Raw genomic sequence first — 16,344 nt, 5'->3', positions numbered from 1 at the left:
CTTCTGCTTGGTTCTCCTGGAATATTGGCTCTCAGGAAATGCCCTCTCAGGGAGCTTCTAGGAACATTGCCACCAGGCTGTGAGGAAGCCCAAGCCACATGGAAAGACCACAGGTAGGCACTCCAGTGTACAGTCCCAACTGAGCTCTGCCTTTGAGTCATCCCCGCCCAGGAGCCAGACATGTAAGTGAAGAAGCTTCCAAATGATTCCAGCCCCCAGCTATTTGTGCCTTCCCAGATGAGACTCCAGACATCATCAGAGACAAGCCATCATCCTTGCTTTGCCATGTCCAAATGCCTCACCCAGAGAATCAGTAAGTATCATCTCCACTAATAATGGGTTTTGCTTTAGGTTACTAAATATGGGGTATTTTTAATGCAAAAATGAATGGAACTATGGAGATAAAAAGAAATGATCATGCAATAGTTATTACTGTAACTTAACTCTGATCACAGTGGAAAGTGTGTGGGCATCCTAGAACCCCAAATGTTACAGAATGCCATATCCAGAAAACAGCTGCAGGCATACTACCTTTCTTGGGTTGAGGCAAGATGTCCTTCCTCTGCCCTCTCCCCAGTCTTTCTACCAAACTTTGTATCTTTCTTTTATTTCTCTTCTTCCTTTTGTTCATGCCTATTCCTCAAGTCTGCCCTTGAGTCACTGATTTACTGTTGTAGTAATATTAAATAAATATTTTTTTGAGCATTGTTCTAGATACTGGGATAGTAAAGTGAGGATATCTAACTTTGTGACATTGTACAGCAAAGAATGTAATGAAATGTTTTTCACACTGTGGATCACAATCAGTAATAGTCATGAAGTCATCCTGATGGATCCTAGCAGACATTTAAAACACATAAAACAAAATAGAAAATAATAGACTAAAAATAACAACAACAATGAAAACGCATTTCGGTGACTATTGTTTCATGACTTTCTTGTTACCTTTGGCACAATGTATATATTTTGTCTTCAACTTAAAACTTTGAGAAACATAGTCCAATAGCTATTCAAAAATAAACCTCATTCCTAGAGTATAAAAAACATGAACGGGATTGTACTTAGGAAATTTGCAATTAGGTTTCTGGCTTTGGAACACAATGTAAGAGTCGCAGAGCCATTCTCAGAACTAATCTCCTCTACTGATAATGGGTTTTTGCTTTTTACGGTTGTTTGTTTTCTTTAGAAGGGGCGTTCTGGTGTTTCTAGGATCATTTCTGGTAAACAAGTGCCTGCCTTTGCAGGAAACCCATGTGTCATTCATCCTGTATCTGAGCATTACACAGTTAAATGTTTCAGTACTTGAGTCAATCTATTCATTTGTTTAATAGCTGAACTGGAGAACATGGAATTATCATGACCTCTGGCATTTATCTTTGCCTGCAATTCTAGAAGCAGCAGTATCTTACCAAACACAAGCTAGGGAGCCTAAGCAAAAAAGTTAGCCGCCTGTGCAATCATCTTGTTATAGCCTCTATCCAACAGTCAGTGGTAAACATTAAATAACATGACATAAAACCCACTGACATCTGAGTAATGCTGGTGGCAGTCAGCACCCTCCTCTCTCCTGCTCCCTCTCATTTATATTACTCAACTTGGACTGTCTCTTTATTTACTTCATCCTGAAATAAGTATATACTCTTCCAAGTCCTCTCCAGAGGAAAAGCACTAAATGATTTAAAATGATAGCTCCCATCCAATTCCCAAACTCTTAATTAGGAAACTCTAAAAACACCCCAAAAAAGTTTTTAGAGACTTCAGAAAGTTTAATGCCAATTTAGTTTGAGTCACTAAGAGCAAAGGTACCAGGAGAGAGGTGGGGCAACATTCCCAGAAAAGGGCTGGATAGCTCCTGGGGAAAGTTAGAACAGTCTGATGCATGTATGCATGTGTACTAGTGTGTGAGTATACTTCAGTTTTCACAAGTTGGGCTTGATGAATTGAGAAAGGGCTGAGGGAACCCAAGAGTAGTACATATCATTCTATCCCAAACAACATCCCTGGAACCAAATACCCAAGTATGCCATGTGGCTATCATCCTGCCCTTAGCTCAACCGCAGCTAAGCTCATCCTGCCCTTAGCTCTTTTGTCTTTGACGACTGAATTGGGAAAAATCCAATATGTTCTTAAAGTAAATATGAATAATATTAATAATCTTTTGGTTCCTGGCTTGGAGAAACTCAAAATGTAAGGTCTGGGGGATGATAATAAAACTTTCTTGGTTCACAGGTGGCATGCTGCTATGGACTAAATGTTTGTGCCAACCCAAAAGTCATTTGTTAAATCCTAATGCCCAGTGTGACGGTATTATGAGGTGTGGCCTTTGGGAGGTGATTAGATCATGAGAGGGGAGCCCTCATGAATGGGATTAGTGCCCTTATGAAAGCTGCCTCTCCCTTTCTGCCTTATGAGGGCACAGTGACAGACGGCCATCTAGGAACCAGGAAGCAGCCCCTCACCAAGCACTGAATCTGCCAGCGCCTTCATCTTGAACTTCCGGCCTGCTAAACTGTTGTTTGTAAGACACTCAGTCTATGGTATTTTTGTTAGCCAAGCTGAAAGGACTAAGACACAGCAAACACAATATGACAAATTCCTAAGTGCTTCTCCTGTTGCTCAAGATTCTTGCTACAACCTCTGTTCTTAGTGACTGGCTTTCACCGTATGTACATATAATTCCAACTGCAAACACTTGCATTCAATTGTTCCTTGGTTATTGGAAAACGTGTCACCACAGTGGAGTGTGACTATCCTAAGTTTCTCCTTCATTTAATGAAAAAGAGTATGTGGGGCTTCCCTGGTGGCGCAGTGGTTGAGAGTCTGCCTGCCAATGCAGGGGACACGGGTTCGAGCCCTGGTCCGGGAAGATCCCACATGCCGCGGAGCAACTAGGCCCGTGAGCCACAACTACTGAGCCTGCGCATCTGGAGCCTGTGCTCCGCAACAGGAGAGGCCACGATAGTGAGAGGCCCGTGCACCGCAATGAAGAGTGGTCCCCGCTTGCCGCAACTGGAGGAAGCCCTCGCACAGAAACGAAGACCCAACACAGCCAAAAATAAATAAATAAATTTTTTTAAAAAATCTGAAAAAAAAAAGAGTATGTGGAGTGGGGAGAAAATGCTGACAAGGTTTCGAAGTCACTGCCCATGTTTTCCTTCATGGAAACTCTAAAGCATGTATTTAAGCCTAGAAATCTCTCTACTCTTCCATGATCACTGCTTCCACAGAGCCAACTGCCGGAAATAAAGAACCGAAGATGGGTGAACTACAAGAATATCAATGGATCCCCTGGAGTGAAATAAAGTAAAACTCACTTTCTCAGAACTGAACAACAAAAATCATAAAATTGGGGGTAAATTATCTGTCAAAACTACAGTTTGGTTCTTAGAAGTTGTTGTTTGCTATAATGAAAATAAAAATGATAATACTGACTTTGAAATTGTATTACTCTTTGATCATCTGCCTAATGAAGAATTATTTGTATGAGGTACCAGAGGGTCTCTTATTTTTCCCTCCCCATAGCTATTGCTGTGAACTAGAGATAAATTCATACAGCTGACCAAATTCTCAGAAACAGGTCATTTATTCTAAAGGAGTACTTAAATCCATGGGACTGGGTTTAAGTATCATCTTATGAAATCTGATGAATCTTTAAAAATTTTAGTCGACATCCAGCACAGTATAAATATTATGTGTGTGTATGTATGTGTGTACGTACTTATTTTGGAAAAGATAATTAATCAGTCCTGCGATACTAAAAGCCAACTTTTTAACACTGATTTAAGACCCTACGAGGAGCATTAAGATTCATTTACTCACTCTATGATCCCTCCACTGTGAATAATCTGAAAGTTTATGTGCATATTCTGGTAATTGAATTAGCCAACATCATACATAATTTATTAAGCAACTAATTGTACCTTTTATCTTACAGAGAAAACTGCATCACATAAAATCCACAATCTTCGAACACCTGAAGAATATGTTCAAGGAACTACGAGACACTGCAGGGGCCCCAGAGGGAGAACATGAAGTTTTTGCTTATAAGGCACTTGCAACTCCAGGGAGGGGAAAATACAAATTAGCACACAAATAGTTAAGTAGCACTTCAAGGCAACAATAAAGACCTGCAGATCCTGCTTAGCTATCAAATGAACCTAAGAGACAATAAAAAGACAATAATTCCTGTAGCAGCAGAGAAGAAGGGAAGAGATTTAGAGCTGAAGGACTGAATGAAGACACTAATCTCCAACACCAGGATTAAGATTATTTCAGGCAAGCAGCTATGGTTTCTTCCAGCTTAGACAATTTAGGATTGGGAGGGAGAGGAGGGTTGGCTGTCCCGAAATGGCAGTTGTTTTAATGGCATTACCTCCTGGGTGTGTTTGTTGGTAAGACTCATCTCCCCCAGAAGCAAGGAGTCTGTCATTTCATCTCTTTATTCCTAGCATCTAATCTAGTGCCTGAAACAGAATGGGACGGAGGGAGGGAGGGCAGGCAGGACTGAATTCCAGGTGAGTAAAGCTATACAGGGGGAGACAGAGCAAGGTTTATTTGGAGAACATTAAGGCAACTTGGCTAAAGCGGAGAGAACAAGAAAAAGATGGCAAATTTAACATGTCGACTGGGGCTAGATTGTGACACACCCTGACGGCCAGGTTAAGGAAGGAAGTTGGACCTCGTTCTCTCTCAGCAACAGTGGAAACCAAGCAGAATGATGTCCCCACTTCAGGCAGGGCACAGGACTTCCAGCCGATAAGAATTCACAACATGGGTTTTCTCCTGCAGACAAAAAATGTTGCCTGCCATGTCAGTAAACAAAGAATGTTGCTGCCATCAAGCCATTAGCCACACCAGCGGCCCCAATGGTGTGCCCTGAGGAGAATTCAGGATGTAGAAAAACAGGATACTGACCCTAGATGGTTAAGATGCATACCTAAGGAATAATTTCACTGAGCCCAGACTCTTGAATCCTCCCAAATGCAGAACGCACTAAAATCATTAACTTGAGATGCCTGGTGTTTTGTGATTAGCAGTAATCTTTTGATGTTTGACTAAATGTTTTGGGGTTTGTTTTTTATTTTTTGGTTTTTGTTTTGCAAAAATTCCTCTATATCCTGGCTCCTCCCTTCCCTCTTTGGAACAGCTCCTCACAGCTACCTGAGAGGCTGTCTCCTGGGCTATAGTCCTCAGTAAAGTCCCTGAATAAAACATAACTGGCCACTTTCAGGTCGTGCATTTTTCTTCAGCCAACACATCGCATGCAGGAATAAAGAGAAAGATCCAGAGGCTGCTCACATTTCTAACGGGTAATGTTCAAACGGGGCACTAGTACCACCTGGACTTGCTAAAAATGTTTGAAGTGCAGCCTTGATCTAGTGGATCCGCATGTCTAGATTTGAGGCCGTGATCTCCATTTACATCTGAGAGCTGCTGTTTTGGAACTTGAAAATACCCTGAATAGAAATGACACAGCTTTACTATCTAAAAAATAAAGTGCTGTACAACTTTGTAAATATGCTAGAAGCCATTGCATTGTACACTTGAAACGGTAGTTTTTATGGTGTATGAATTATATCTCAATTAAGATGTTAAAAGCTTATTAGCACAGCGCTTGGCACATATGGGAAGTCAGTACAAGTTTCTTTTCTTGAATACATGCATGCATGGCTCTTTTCCTCCTGGCATGGCTGGGTTTTTTTGACAGCCCTGGATTATGAGCTGGCAGATCCAGGACAAGCAGCCTGTCCAGAAGAGTCCAGTGCTTTCTAAAGGCTGGTGACAGGCATACAAGCAGCGAGTAGGGCAAGAAGCATCCATACCAGAAGTCAGGTTCAGTTACAAATCAAAAAAGAAAGAATTCAGCAGCAAGGCACAGGTGAACGTGGAGTCTTTAACAAAGGGAGAGCAGGCAGCAGGGTATGAGGAAGGCAAGAGATGGGGCAACAGGGCAGCATGAGAGAAATGCTGGGAGCCAGGAGCCCCAGAAGAGCTGAAGAGCCAGGGCGAGGTGAAAAGCGGGACCGTCTTTCTTTGCCCATTTCTGCCTGCTGAGAGCCAGTTCCGGAGGCACTGGCCCAGATCAGCAGGTGGCAACCCATGCTCATCACACCTGGCTGAGGGATAACTTGCTGAGGCAGCCACAGTGGCTTCTGTTGAACAAATCCGGAATCTTTTACCACAAGCAGCAGCACAAAAAGGAATGTCGCATAGGATGTGTGACTAGGTTAGGAAATTTACAACGTTCCTGGGCTCTGGTTTGCTCAAATTAAAATGCCTGTCCCAGTGAAAGTTCTTTGATCAAGAGTAACGGAGACCCAAGTACAGCGGATTCAGGGGAAGGACTGAAAAGCCACAGGATATCCTCTCACAGGGATGCAAAGACAGGAAACAGAAAGCAGAGAGGAAATCAGGATTGGAAGCCGCTCCCTCTCCCCATCCTCTGACTCCCTCACAGGCCTTCATCCCCACTTATCTCAATCCCTTCTGCAGACTGGTGTTACTCTGGGTACTTATGGCCGGGGCTGCAAAGCCCCACACTCAGCTTGCAGGAAGATGCATCTGCCCTGACACCACAACAGCTCTGACTCCATCTCACCTTCCCGTTCTAGCACGCATCATCACCCAACTCACCTCTCCATTTCAGATTCCCGGAAGAGAAGCACGGTGCGGGGGCGGCCAGGGGGGCTCGGCTAGGGTAAGGTGTCAACTTCTGGTCCCCTTAGCTGTTGGGGGCAATAGAGAAGGGACACATGGCACCAGGCCATAGGCTGCCCCTCCTAGGAGCCAGTGGACCGGACCGGCAGCTCCCCAGGAAAAGACATGCCTCAGTTTGCTTTGTATTCTATTTGGTGCTGGTGCTGGTGGTGCTGGTGTGTGTATTACCTTCTTCAGGGAAGAACACATTCCAAACACGAGGCTTCCTTAAACTACTTAACATACAGCACTTGCATTTATTCTCCCTAGTTAATCCCCCATCTCGTAAATATTTTCAGTGACTTTCAAATATTTTTGACCCCAGGGTAAAAAATAAGACTAAACTTGTATTACATATGAATGCACATGAAACAAATATTTCACAAAACAACACATGTAACACACTCTGATTGTTTTCTATCCTGCTATAGTCCATTTTTTAATGCTCCTTCAATCTACTAAATTGATTTACCACCCACTAACAAGTGATGACCAACGGTTTGAAAAGCCCTACTATTACCTCTATTCTCCTGCAATTTTATCATTCAAAAACAGTTTTACACTCTTCACATTATACTCATATAGAAGAAAATTCCCCAATCCTTTCCCAATAATACCCCAAACCCCACAATATTTTAGCCACTTTTAAAAGATGAAGCAAGTGCACCAGAGATGTCTAGTGCATTGAACTGTTTTCATTGCAGTGTCCTTGAGGCAGTCACATGACACCCCTGTGCTCAATTTGTTTAGTGACCAATAAGGACTCACGCCCTTGGGTTAACCAACCCAGCTGAGAAGCACCAACCATTGTCTCTGTGCAAAGCCAACCTTCCCACACAGGGATGGAACCAGTTCCCTTGGGCTCACCAGCCTCGTTCCAAATGAAAAAGAAACTCTGCTGGTAGTGTGTGTATCTCTGGGGAATTTCTAAGGCAAATTACTTCGTTCAGCAATGCTGACGCAATTGGGTTATTGGGTCATGGGTGTAAATAGGATCAAATGCTTTTTGGAGGACCAAGAGGTAGTAGAATGAGGACTGTCAGTAGAGGAAACCAGGGAGGTAAAATAGAGATAGAAAGATAGATTTCCACCTCCCGCACCAAGAACTGGTGTGCCTTCTTCCATCTGTGGCACAGCATGACGAGAACTGCCGAGATTCCTGCCTGTCCCACAGCACGGCCCAAGAGCACAGGACACTGGCTCTGGAGCCAGACTTCCTGTGTCCATCCCTGCTCTGTTGCTTACACCCCTGAGCCTCAGTTGTGCCCTCCAGAGAATGGAGCAGGTAACAATAAAACCTGGTTCACAGGCTTCCTGTGAAAGACTCAAATACGACAAAGAGCCCACGTGAAGCGAAGCGTTTAGCTCAGCGCCTGCCACATAGCAAGCATCCAACAAATGATCAGGACAGTTGTTACCATCCCCCCGACTGATGCCCCAGCTGACCTGTGAAGGTGCCTAAAACTCACACACAGAGTTCTGTCTTTGAATGAATATGTTTCCCGTTAGTTTCTCAAAGCTCAGTTCAGACATGGTTAGCCTACTCCAGGACCCTTTTGGATCCCTCTTCTCTTCTATAATCACTTGGTTCCTTCCTCTTCTTCCTCAAAACCTGTGCCCACTTCAAGGTATTCTTCCCCCACTAGACCCTGAGATCCATGCATGCAGAGAACGCAAGGGATTCATCTCACTGAGCTCTTTGTAGAGCCCAGTGCTTCAAGTGTGACAGGTGAACTGGATTCCACACGATGGTTGAGGAGTCTCCTGACTCGGGTCGGACAAACAAGTCCCAGGGATACACAAGCCCTGTCTGCCCAGGGATTCGGGGAAGCTCAAGGCCTGTCTGAGAACACAGAGCACCTAGGAAGTGGGAATGGCATTAAAACGGGGTGCCCTTCAAATGACCCCACTTCTTTCCCTGAAAGTTCCTGGGGCCAGCTTTGCAGAGAGGACCTGGATGAGAAATGGATATCTCTATTCTTACAAAATAAAAACTTACAGAAATAAGATACTGCCATGGTATATCACTGTACTTCACACATTCTGAAGTAGGTCTTAGCACAGGGGGACCAAAATACCATCCTGAAATCGTGAGAAAACTTCAGTTGTCCACAAGTACAGGATCTCCTAAAGGTGCCCTCTACCATGCCCCATGCTTTCTGGGGACCTACCTGTCTGCATGCTTAGGGTTAAGGATGACAAGGCAATTTTCCTGTTTGCCTAAAAAATATGGTATTAATGCAATAATACTACCTTAGACAATTATACAATCCAGACCAAAGGCAAATGAAAATGTGTTTTGCTGATCCCCAGTGACTGGAAGATTATCTGTTACAACTTCCTCCAAGCCATTCTCTTAAGGAATAAAAAGGTCACAGACTAAAGCTGGTAACCAATGCTCACAGGGTGTAACTTCCTATATTTATTGTCCTGAGGCAATTACCATCAGGATCACTGGCCTGGTGTCAGCAAAAAAAAAGGAGCATCATAAACAAACCAGGGCCCAGGTAGTGGGGACAGAGGGTTTCCAGGAGGTGGCATAGACAACTTTGGAGGCAGACCCACCTGGGTCCAAGCCTCAGCTCAACCACTGCCCATCTGTATGACCTAAACGGGTTGTTGCATAATCTCTCTCTGTCTCACTTTCCTCATCGTAAAATGGAGATAATAATAACCTGCCTCATCGGACTGGAATGAAGATAATGGACTAAAACGCTTAGCCCTCTCTTCTCTGTAAAATTCTTTCTTGGAAGACAAATTCCACTGGAAAACTTAAAGTAAACAAATGGGACTACATCAAATTAAAAAGCTTCTGCACAGCAAAGGAAACCATCGACAAATGAAAAGGCAATATATGGAAAAGAGAGAAATATCTGCAAATCATATATCTGATAAGGGGTCAATATCCAAAATACATAACAAACTCACACAACTCAATAGAAAAAAAAGAGAAAAAAGCCCAATTTAAAAAATGGGCAGAGAAAGTGAATAGACATTTTTCCAAAGAAGACATACAAACAGCCAACACGTATATGACTAATCAACATCACTAATCATCAGGGAAATGCAAATTAAAACCACAGTGAGAAATCACCTCACACCTGTTAGAATGGTTATTATCAAAAACAAAAAAAGAGAGAGATAAGTGCTGGTAAGGATGTGAACAAAAGAGAACCCTCATACACTGTTGGTGGGAATATAAATTGGTATAGGCACTATGGAAAACAGCATGAAGATTCCGCAAAAAATCAAAAATAGAACTACAATAAGGATCCAACCGTCCCACTTCTGGGTATATATCCAAAGGAAATGAAAACAGGGTATCGAAGAGGTATCTGTATTCCCATATCCACTGCAGCATTATTCACAACTGCCAAGATATGGAAACAACCTAAGTGATGTCAACGTATGAATGGATAAAGAAGATGTGGTAGATATATACAATAGAATACTATTCAGCCATGAGAAGGAAGAAAATCCTGCCATTTGCAACAACATGGATGAACCTTGAGGGCATCATGCTAAAGGAAACAAGTCAGACAGAGAAAGACAAACACTGCATGGAATCACTTATCCGTGGAATCTTAAAAAAAAAGTCAAACTCATTGAAACAGAGAGTAGAAAAAATGGTTGCCAGGGGCTGAAGGGTTGGGGGAAACAGAAATAAGTAACTAAAAGGGTACAACATTTCAGGTTATAATATGACTAGGTCTCAGGATCTAATGTAAAATATGGTGACTTAGTTGATAGCACTGTATTGTATAATTGAAATTTGCTAAGAGAGTAGAATTTAGATGTTTTCACCAAATAAATAAATAGCGATGATGGATATGTTAATTAACAGGATGGGAATCCTTTCACAATGTATACGTATATCAAATGACCATGACATATGCTTAAATATCTTACAATTTTGTTTGTCAATTACACCTCCATAAAGCTGAAAAATACACAATTCACTTTTTATTTTGTATTTTCTCTCTCTGTCTCTGAGACATCACCCTGAAATATGAAAGTTTCTGGGGCAGAGTTTGAACTTGTAAATAGCTGAATCTTAACTTTCTCTAAGGCATTTGCATGCTATGCTTCTGCTGAATGCTGCTCAACAACGTGACATTTATTCCCCCTGCGATGAAAAACAGAAGTTAATGGCCCAATAAGCAAATAAAGACAATTTCAGAAAATGGGCTTGGATAACATGAGAAAAGCAGGGGAGGTGCCTTCCTGAGGATCTTAGTAGAGAATCACAAGCATCTATCAGTTACAGAATATGTTAGCTTGTCCAGCCAGGGCTGGAGAATTTTTCTTCTTTAAAATTACAGGTGGGGCTTCCCTGGTGGTGCAGTGGCTGAGAATCTGCCTGCTAATGCAGGGGACACGGGTTCGAGCCCTGATCCGGGAAGATCCCACATGCCATGGGGCAACTGGGCCCGTGTGCCCCAACTGCTGAAGCCTGCGCACCTAGAGCCCGTTCTCCAAAAACGAGAGAGGCCACCACAGTGAGAAGCCCGCGCACCACAACAAAGAGTGGCCCCCTCTCGCCATAGCTAGAGAAAGACTGCGTGCAGCAACAAAGACCCAATGCAGCCAAAAATAAATAAATAAAAAAAAAAAATTACAGGTGATATTTTATCTGTGTCAGAGGAAGGGAGACCACCTCACATACAAGGGAAAGTCATAACTAAGAACATGCACAAGTTTCGAAAATTAGTCACCGGTTACCATGGTAACACAAATATCACCTAACAACTCACTGGGCTGTAAGTAACAAAGATGATGCTAAATACATTACTTAAAAAAAAAAAAAAAATGGAAATGGGCTCTATTTTTAAGAATACTTGCAAAGAACTAGATGGACCTAACCGCAGACTGAAGGCGGCCCATGTTTGCCCCTGTGGACCCAGGATTCAAGGTCCATCTCCTGCCCTTTGTGTGTCACGTTCTGTGTCACATGCATACACTGTGCTCAGTGACAGCTGCAGGAGGAAGAGTGATGACATTTTACCTACAAACAAAGAGCTGCAATTGGGAAAATGAGCCTTCTCATTCCTTAAACTTTTAGTAAAGGAAGAATCCTCACTACTGGCCAATGAAGAGAGACAGACAGATTGATGACAGATTTAGGTGGCAGTCCCTTTAAATTCAACATTAAGGATTTCCTCAGGCCAAACAAGATCTCTCAGAAAATAACTAGGATGCCCAATAAAATAATAATTTTCTCATTGTCCTGAGTAGTTTGAATTTTCTGATATTAATGTTAATATCAGAAAATTAGTTATTAATGTTAGATATTAATGTTAATTAGAGTAAAAGCATAAATAGTATATGAATTTTTAAATTATTCTAAGAATTGGCTGCACACAAACACTTTTCTAAATGAAACTTAGCACTTGACCTCTGTTCATAGTGCACAGTGCCTGGGACACTCGGGTCCCATCTCTTCAGAAAAGTGGCCCCAGAGCAGTGTTCCTCCAAGTGGTCCCTGGGTACCTGCATCAGAATTCCACAGAGGGCTCTTAAACTGCAAAACCCTAGGCCATATCTAAGGCTTGCTCATTCTGAGTCTCTGGGGTTGCGATCTGAAAAATCTACATTTTTTTTTTTTGGCCGTGTTGGGTCTTCGTTTCTGCGCGAGGGCTTTCTCTAGTTGTGGCAAGCGAGGGCCACTCTTCATCGCGGTGTGCGGGCTTCTCACTATCGCGGCCTCTCTTGTTGCGGGGCACAGGCTCCAGACGCGCAGGCTCAGTAGTTGTGGTGCACGGGCCCAGTTGCTCCGCAGCATGTGGGATCTTCCCAGACCAGGGCTCGGACCCGTGTCCCCTGCATTGGCAGGCGGGTTCTCAACCACTGCGCCACCAGGGAAGCCCCCTCTACATTTTTAAATGATTCTCCCTGTGGTGCTTATGTTCTCTAGTCTGAGAATTCCATCCTTAGTAATCACCAATACATTGAGGTCTCCTGAGAATGATGACAGAAGACAGGACAGCCACCAGGGGACACAAGCCAATACAGTTAATCAAAGGCAGAGCTAACTGTGACTCAATGGCTTTTGGGGCACAGCCTAAGGTAAAAAACTAGCACAATATACTAGTATTATATACAGGTGTGTGTGTGACATAAGTTTTTCAGAAACAGCACAGGTGATGTACTGGCACCTATTCTACTCTATTATATTCCAATTTTTAATGCTATGAACACCAACTAAATTGATTTCACTACCCATTGAATGGTGATGTTTGAAAAACACTATTATAACTTCTGTTGTCCTATAATTTTATCACTTAATACTTTTTACACTGTTTCATATTATATCCTAAATAGTAGACAGCCATCCAATCTTTTCCAATAATACCCCAAAAGTCACAATATTTTAGTTACCTTTAAAAGGTGAACCAAGGTAAAATGAGACAGTCTTCTGTTTAAGGGTATCAACAACAATACATTCAACTGCTAACATTTATCTTTGATTTATTTATATCCTCTTTATCTCACCGAGAATAGCATGCAGATCATATAAATATAAAAGGAATGAAAAATCTGAAGAAAATGAAGCAAGGGGGAAGTAAAGACAGAAAACTGTTTGCAGAATGAATCAAAGCAACAAGTAAAAGGAATAAATACAACACAGGCCAGGAAATCTAGTCCACTTGTTAACTCTCAGCTTTCTGGCAATCAGTGTGCAGAAGAAAACATGATCAGTTATGAAAATTCCAGGGACCATCTGGGAAGAATAAAGCACTTTTTTCTGTGGTTTATTACCCCTGCGATATTGGCCAAGCCATCTGACTTCTATGATTCAGTTTCTTATCTGTTAACCAAAGCCACTGTGGTTTCCATCACAGGTTAGTCTTGAGGACAAAATCAACAAACAGAGGTAATGTGCTTGGCCCAGTTCCTGGCACATAGTACGTGCTGAATAAATGTTAGTTTTCCTTTCTCTTATCAGGGATCTCTAAGATATTAATTGTACTTGCTGCCAGAGCCACTGTAGTCTTCACAATTCCCTCCTTCTCCTCCAAGCTTCCTAAAGAGTTAAAATCACCCAAGAAGAAAGCAGCGTTCCCAAGAACCACAGAACACTCAGTGCCTACACAATGCCACCTTCAAAATGGGTTCTTGTCATTCTTTCAATTACTTTAAGCAGGGCTTAGAGGTTATTCTGAAAAAAAAAATTCTGAGAAAGGAAAGCTAGACTAAGTCATTAAGTGTCGAATAAATGCTTTAACCAAGCAATAAGAAAGAGAGATAATTAGTAAATTCACAGTTAGAAGGCAAATGCTGTTGCTAAAACAGGACGCAGAAACATATTTGGTCTTCACTCTTGAATGGGCTAAATATCCCCTTGTTAATACTCAAGTAGCAGTTGTTTGCTTTGCAGACTCTATTTTTGTGGATGGTAGAGGTACAAAATTTAGATCAGCATGTTTAGTCCTGATTAGAGGAAACATCAGTTATGTTTTAATTTCCTTTAAATATAAGTGTCCCAGATTAAATAACACGGTTGACCTACCTTTTCTGTGATATAGAAGTTTGAACTATCAGCATGCTGCAGTGCAAAGTATTCATGGTTGGCAAGGGACCACCTGAAAAATACAAGCATAAACTGATCAGAAAAACAAAAAAAGGGTCATTTTCTTGTTTACAGTTTGATAGAGTTAGATGAAATAAACACCCTATGACTGGAATTGAGCCAGTACCCAAGATACCCACAGTGCAGTTCCTAAAACAAAATGGCATTAGCCCCCCTTTCATGACCCTGAGACCAACCATTCCAGATGTGGGTCATCTAGGTGTTATTCCAAGCCTATTGCTCACCTTTAGGCATTTTATCTTCATGGCTTTGAGGGAAGGGTATTTAAATATAAAGTTCCATTCCTCCCTATTATGAAGGAGTGAGTGGAGCAGAGAGAGGAAAACAAAGGAAATGAGTGCAATTTAAATTTTTGATAATTGCTACATTTCAATTGTCTCTGTAGTCTACAGTCCCCAATCGGTATGCTTGCTGTAGCTTGGAACATTCCAATTAAGGATCCCAGGTCTTAAATAAATTCCAGGTAATACTCTATTCACACTTCTGCTTTAAAAATAAAAAAGCCTCATGCAACTTCCATATGAATGTGCTTTTCCTTTGGATTGTTAGAGCTACCCCAGAGAAGTAGGACAGTTCACTATCATTGTGGAGTTCCACATGGCAGCACAACCACCCATTGACCTGTCTTTTAAATTATTTTATCTTCTATGGGCACCTGAGTGGCCCTCTCATTTTATACCAGATGAAGTGTGTACTTAACCTCAGGAACTTACACTGCTCCCCGGTGAGCAGGATGAATGAACCACAGCTTTTCAAAATAAATAAAATCAACTCCAGTGTCTACATATCAGCCATTCTACACTTTCTGTTCTTTGAGAAACAGTGATAATTTTTTTGGTTGAAAAGGCATGGAAATCTTACATAGCAATTCTTGGTGTCTTTTGGCAGGTCAAATAGTGACTTAGTGAATAATATTTAATGATTGCTCAAGAATATTTTATTTGCCTTTCAATTTGTGGATTGGAGCTTCCCGGATAAATCCTGAGTAACACTTACCCATCACAGACTTCCTTTATTATTGCAGACAGTGGTTTTTTCTGAAAAATAGAAAAAAAGGAAATACTTTCTGTCAGTTTCATTTCATCATTTTAAATTTAAAAAAAAAAAGAAGAAGAAGAGGCCTAATAAAGAGATATCTAAGTAAGAAGAATTTACATTTGCTATTCTTGGTTGTGTCAGTGAGTCTGTTGTTTTTCTCAAGGTAATAATCGACCGGCCATCACCACCAACTGTATTAATGATTTATCACCCTTGTGGTCATTTTTTCTACACTTTAACATTGCTAATTGAAAAAAAAACATATATCATATTTAACTTAGCCACATTAAAATCAGGATGAAACGTAGCTTTGGTCAAAGATCTCACAGGCAATGACAATCCCCAAGGTCAAATGATAACCAGAATTCCTCAAGAGTAGCACATGAATTGGGCAACCAGCAGTTTCATTTTACGCAAACAAGCTTGGATGTGGGATATTTTTATGAGAACATGAGGCAAATGGAATATGAAGCATGGTGACATTGTTCCTACAAAGTACATAGAATTCTTCCCCCAACTGTGGCCCATGCAAATGCCAATCACACAGCAGCTTGAGCAGGACACACTCGAGTAATGGGACCATGACACCATGTGCCATGGTGCCAACTGGCGGCTGACTACAGCTGTGCTCTTGGCCTAACAGCCACAGCTGTGCTCCGCCTGCCTCCAGATTGAAAGAATGTAGTGAAGAGACACACACAGCTCACCCAGAGATGTCGAAACTCTTTCTGCTTTGGATGCAAACAGACCCTGGCTATCTCCTGGGATGGGCAGTAGTGTGTCAAGCAAAGGAACACATCACAGACAAGAAACAAATGGGGAAGAGAAATCAAAGAAATGCAACACATGGCCCTGGATTTTCAGATACAGCCATAGAAAAGCATCTAAACATGTTCTCCTCCTGTCCCTCTGAGGGGCACTGTGGTATGGGGGAAGGAATTCTGAGTCAAGCAGACTCAGTTCAAATCCTAGCTATGTCAACCTCTCTGCAGTGAGACCTACAATTTCCTTAATTTGCT

The 16,344-nt window shown here is 41.9% G+C and overlaps 1 protein-coding gene across 12 annotated transcripts in view; it reads right to left on the bottom strand.

The window, feature by feature from the left end:
- Positions 1-16,344, bottom strand: part of ELMO1 (engulfment and cell motility 1) — a 783,505-nt gene that overhangs the window by 415,052 nt on the left and 352,109 nt on the right. For all 12 annotated transcript variants that reach the window (XM_059933596.1, XM_059933593.1, XM_059933602.1 and 9 more), the window contains 2 exons: positions 15,284-15,324; positions 14,207-14,279 (listed from right to left, as the gene is read on the bottom strand). In XM_059933596.1, coding sequence (XP_059789579.1) covers positions 14,207-14,279; positions 15,284-15,324 — 114 coding nt within the window. The remainder of the gene's footprint in view (positions 1-14,206; positions 14,280-15,283; positions 15,325-16,344) is intronic.

The sequence above is a fragment of the Balaenoptera ricei genome, chromosome 9 (genome assembly GCF_028023285.1).
Source record: "Balaenoptera ricei isolate mBalRic1 chromosome 9, mBalRic1.hap2, whole genome shotgun sequence".
Taxonomy (NCBI): domain Eukaryota; kingdom Metazoa; phylum Chordata; class Mammalia; order Artiodactyla; family Balaenopteridae; genus Balaenoptera; species Balaenoptera ricei.
This window is presented reverse-complemented; position numbering and strand designations above follow the sequence as displayed.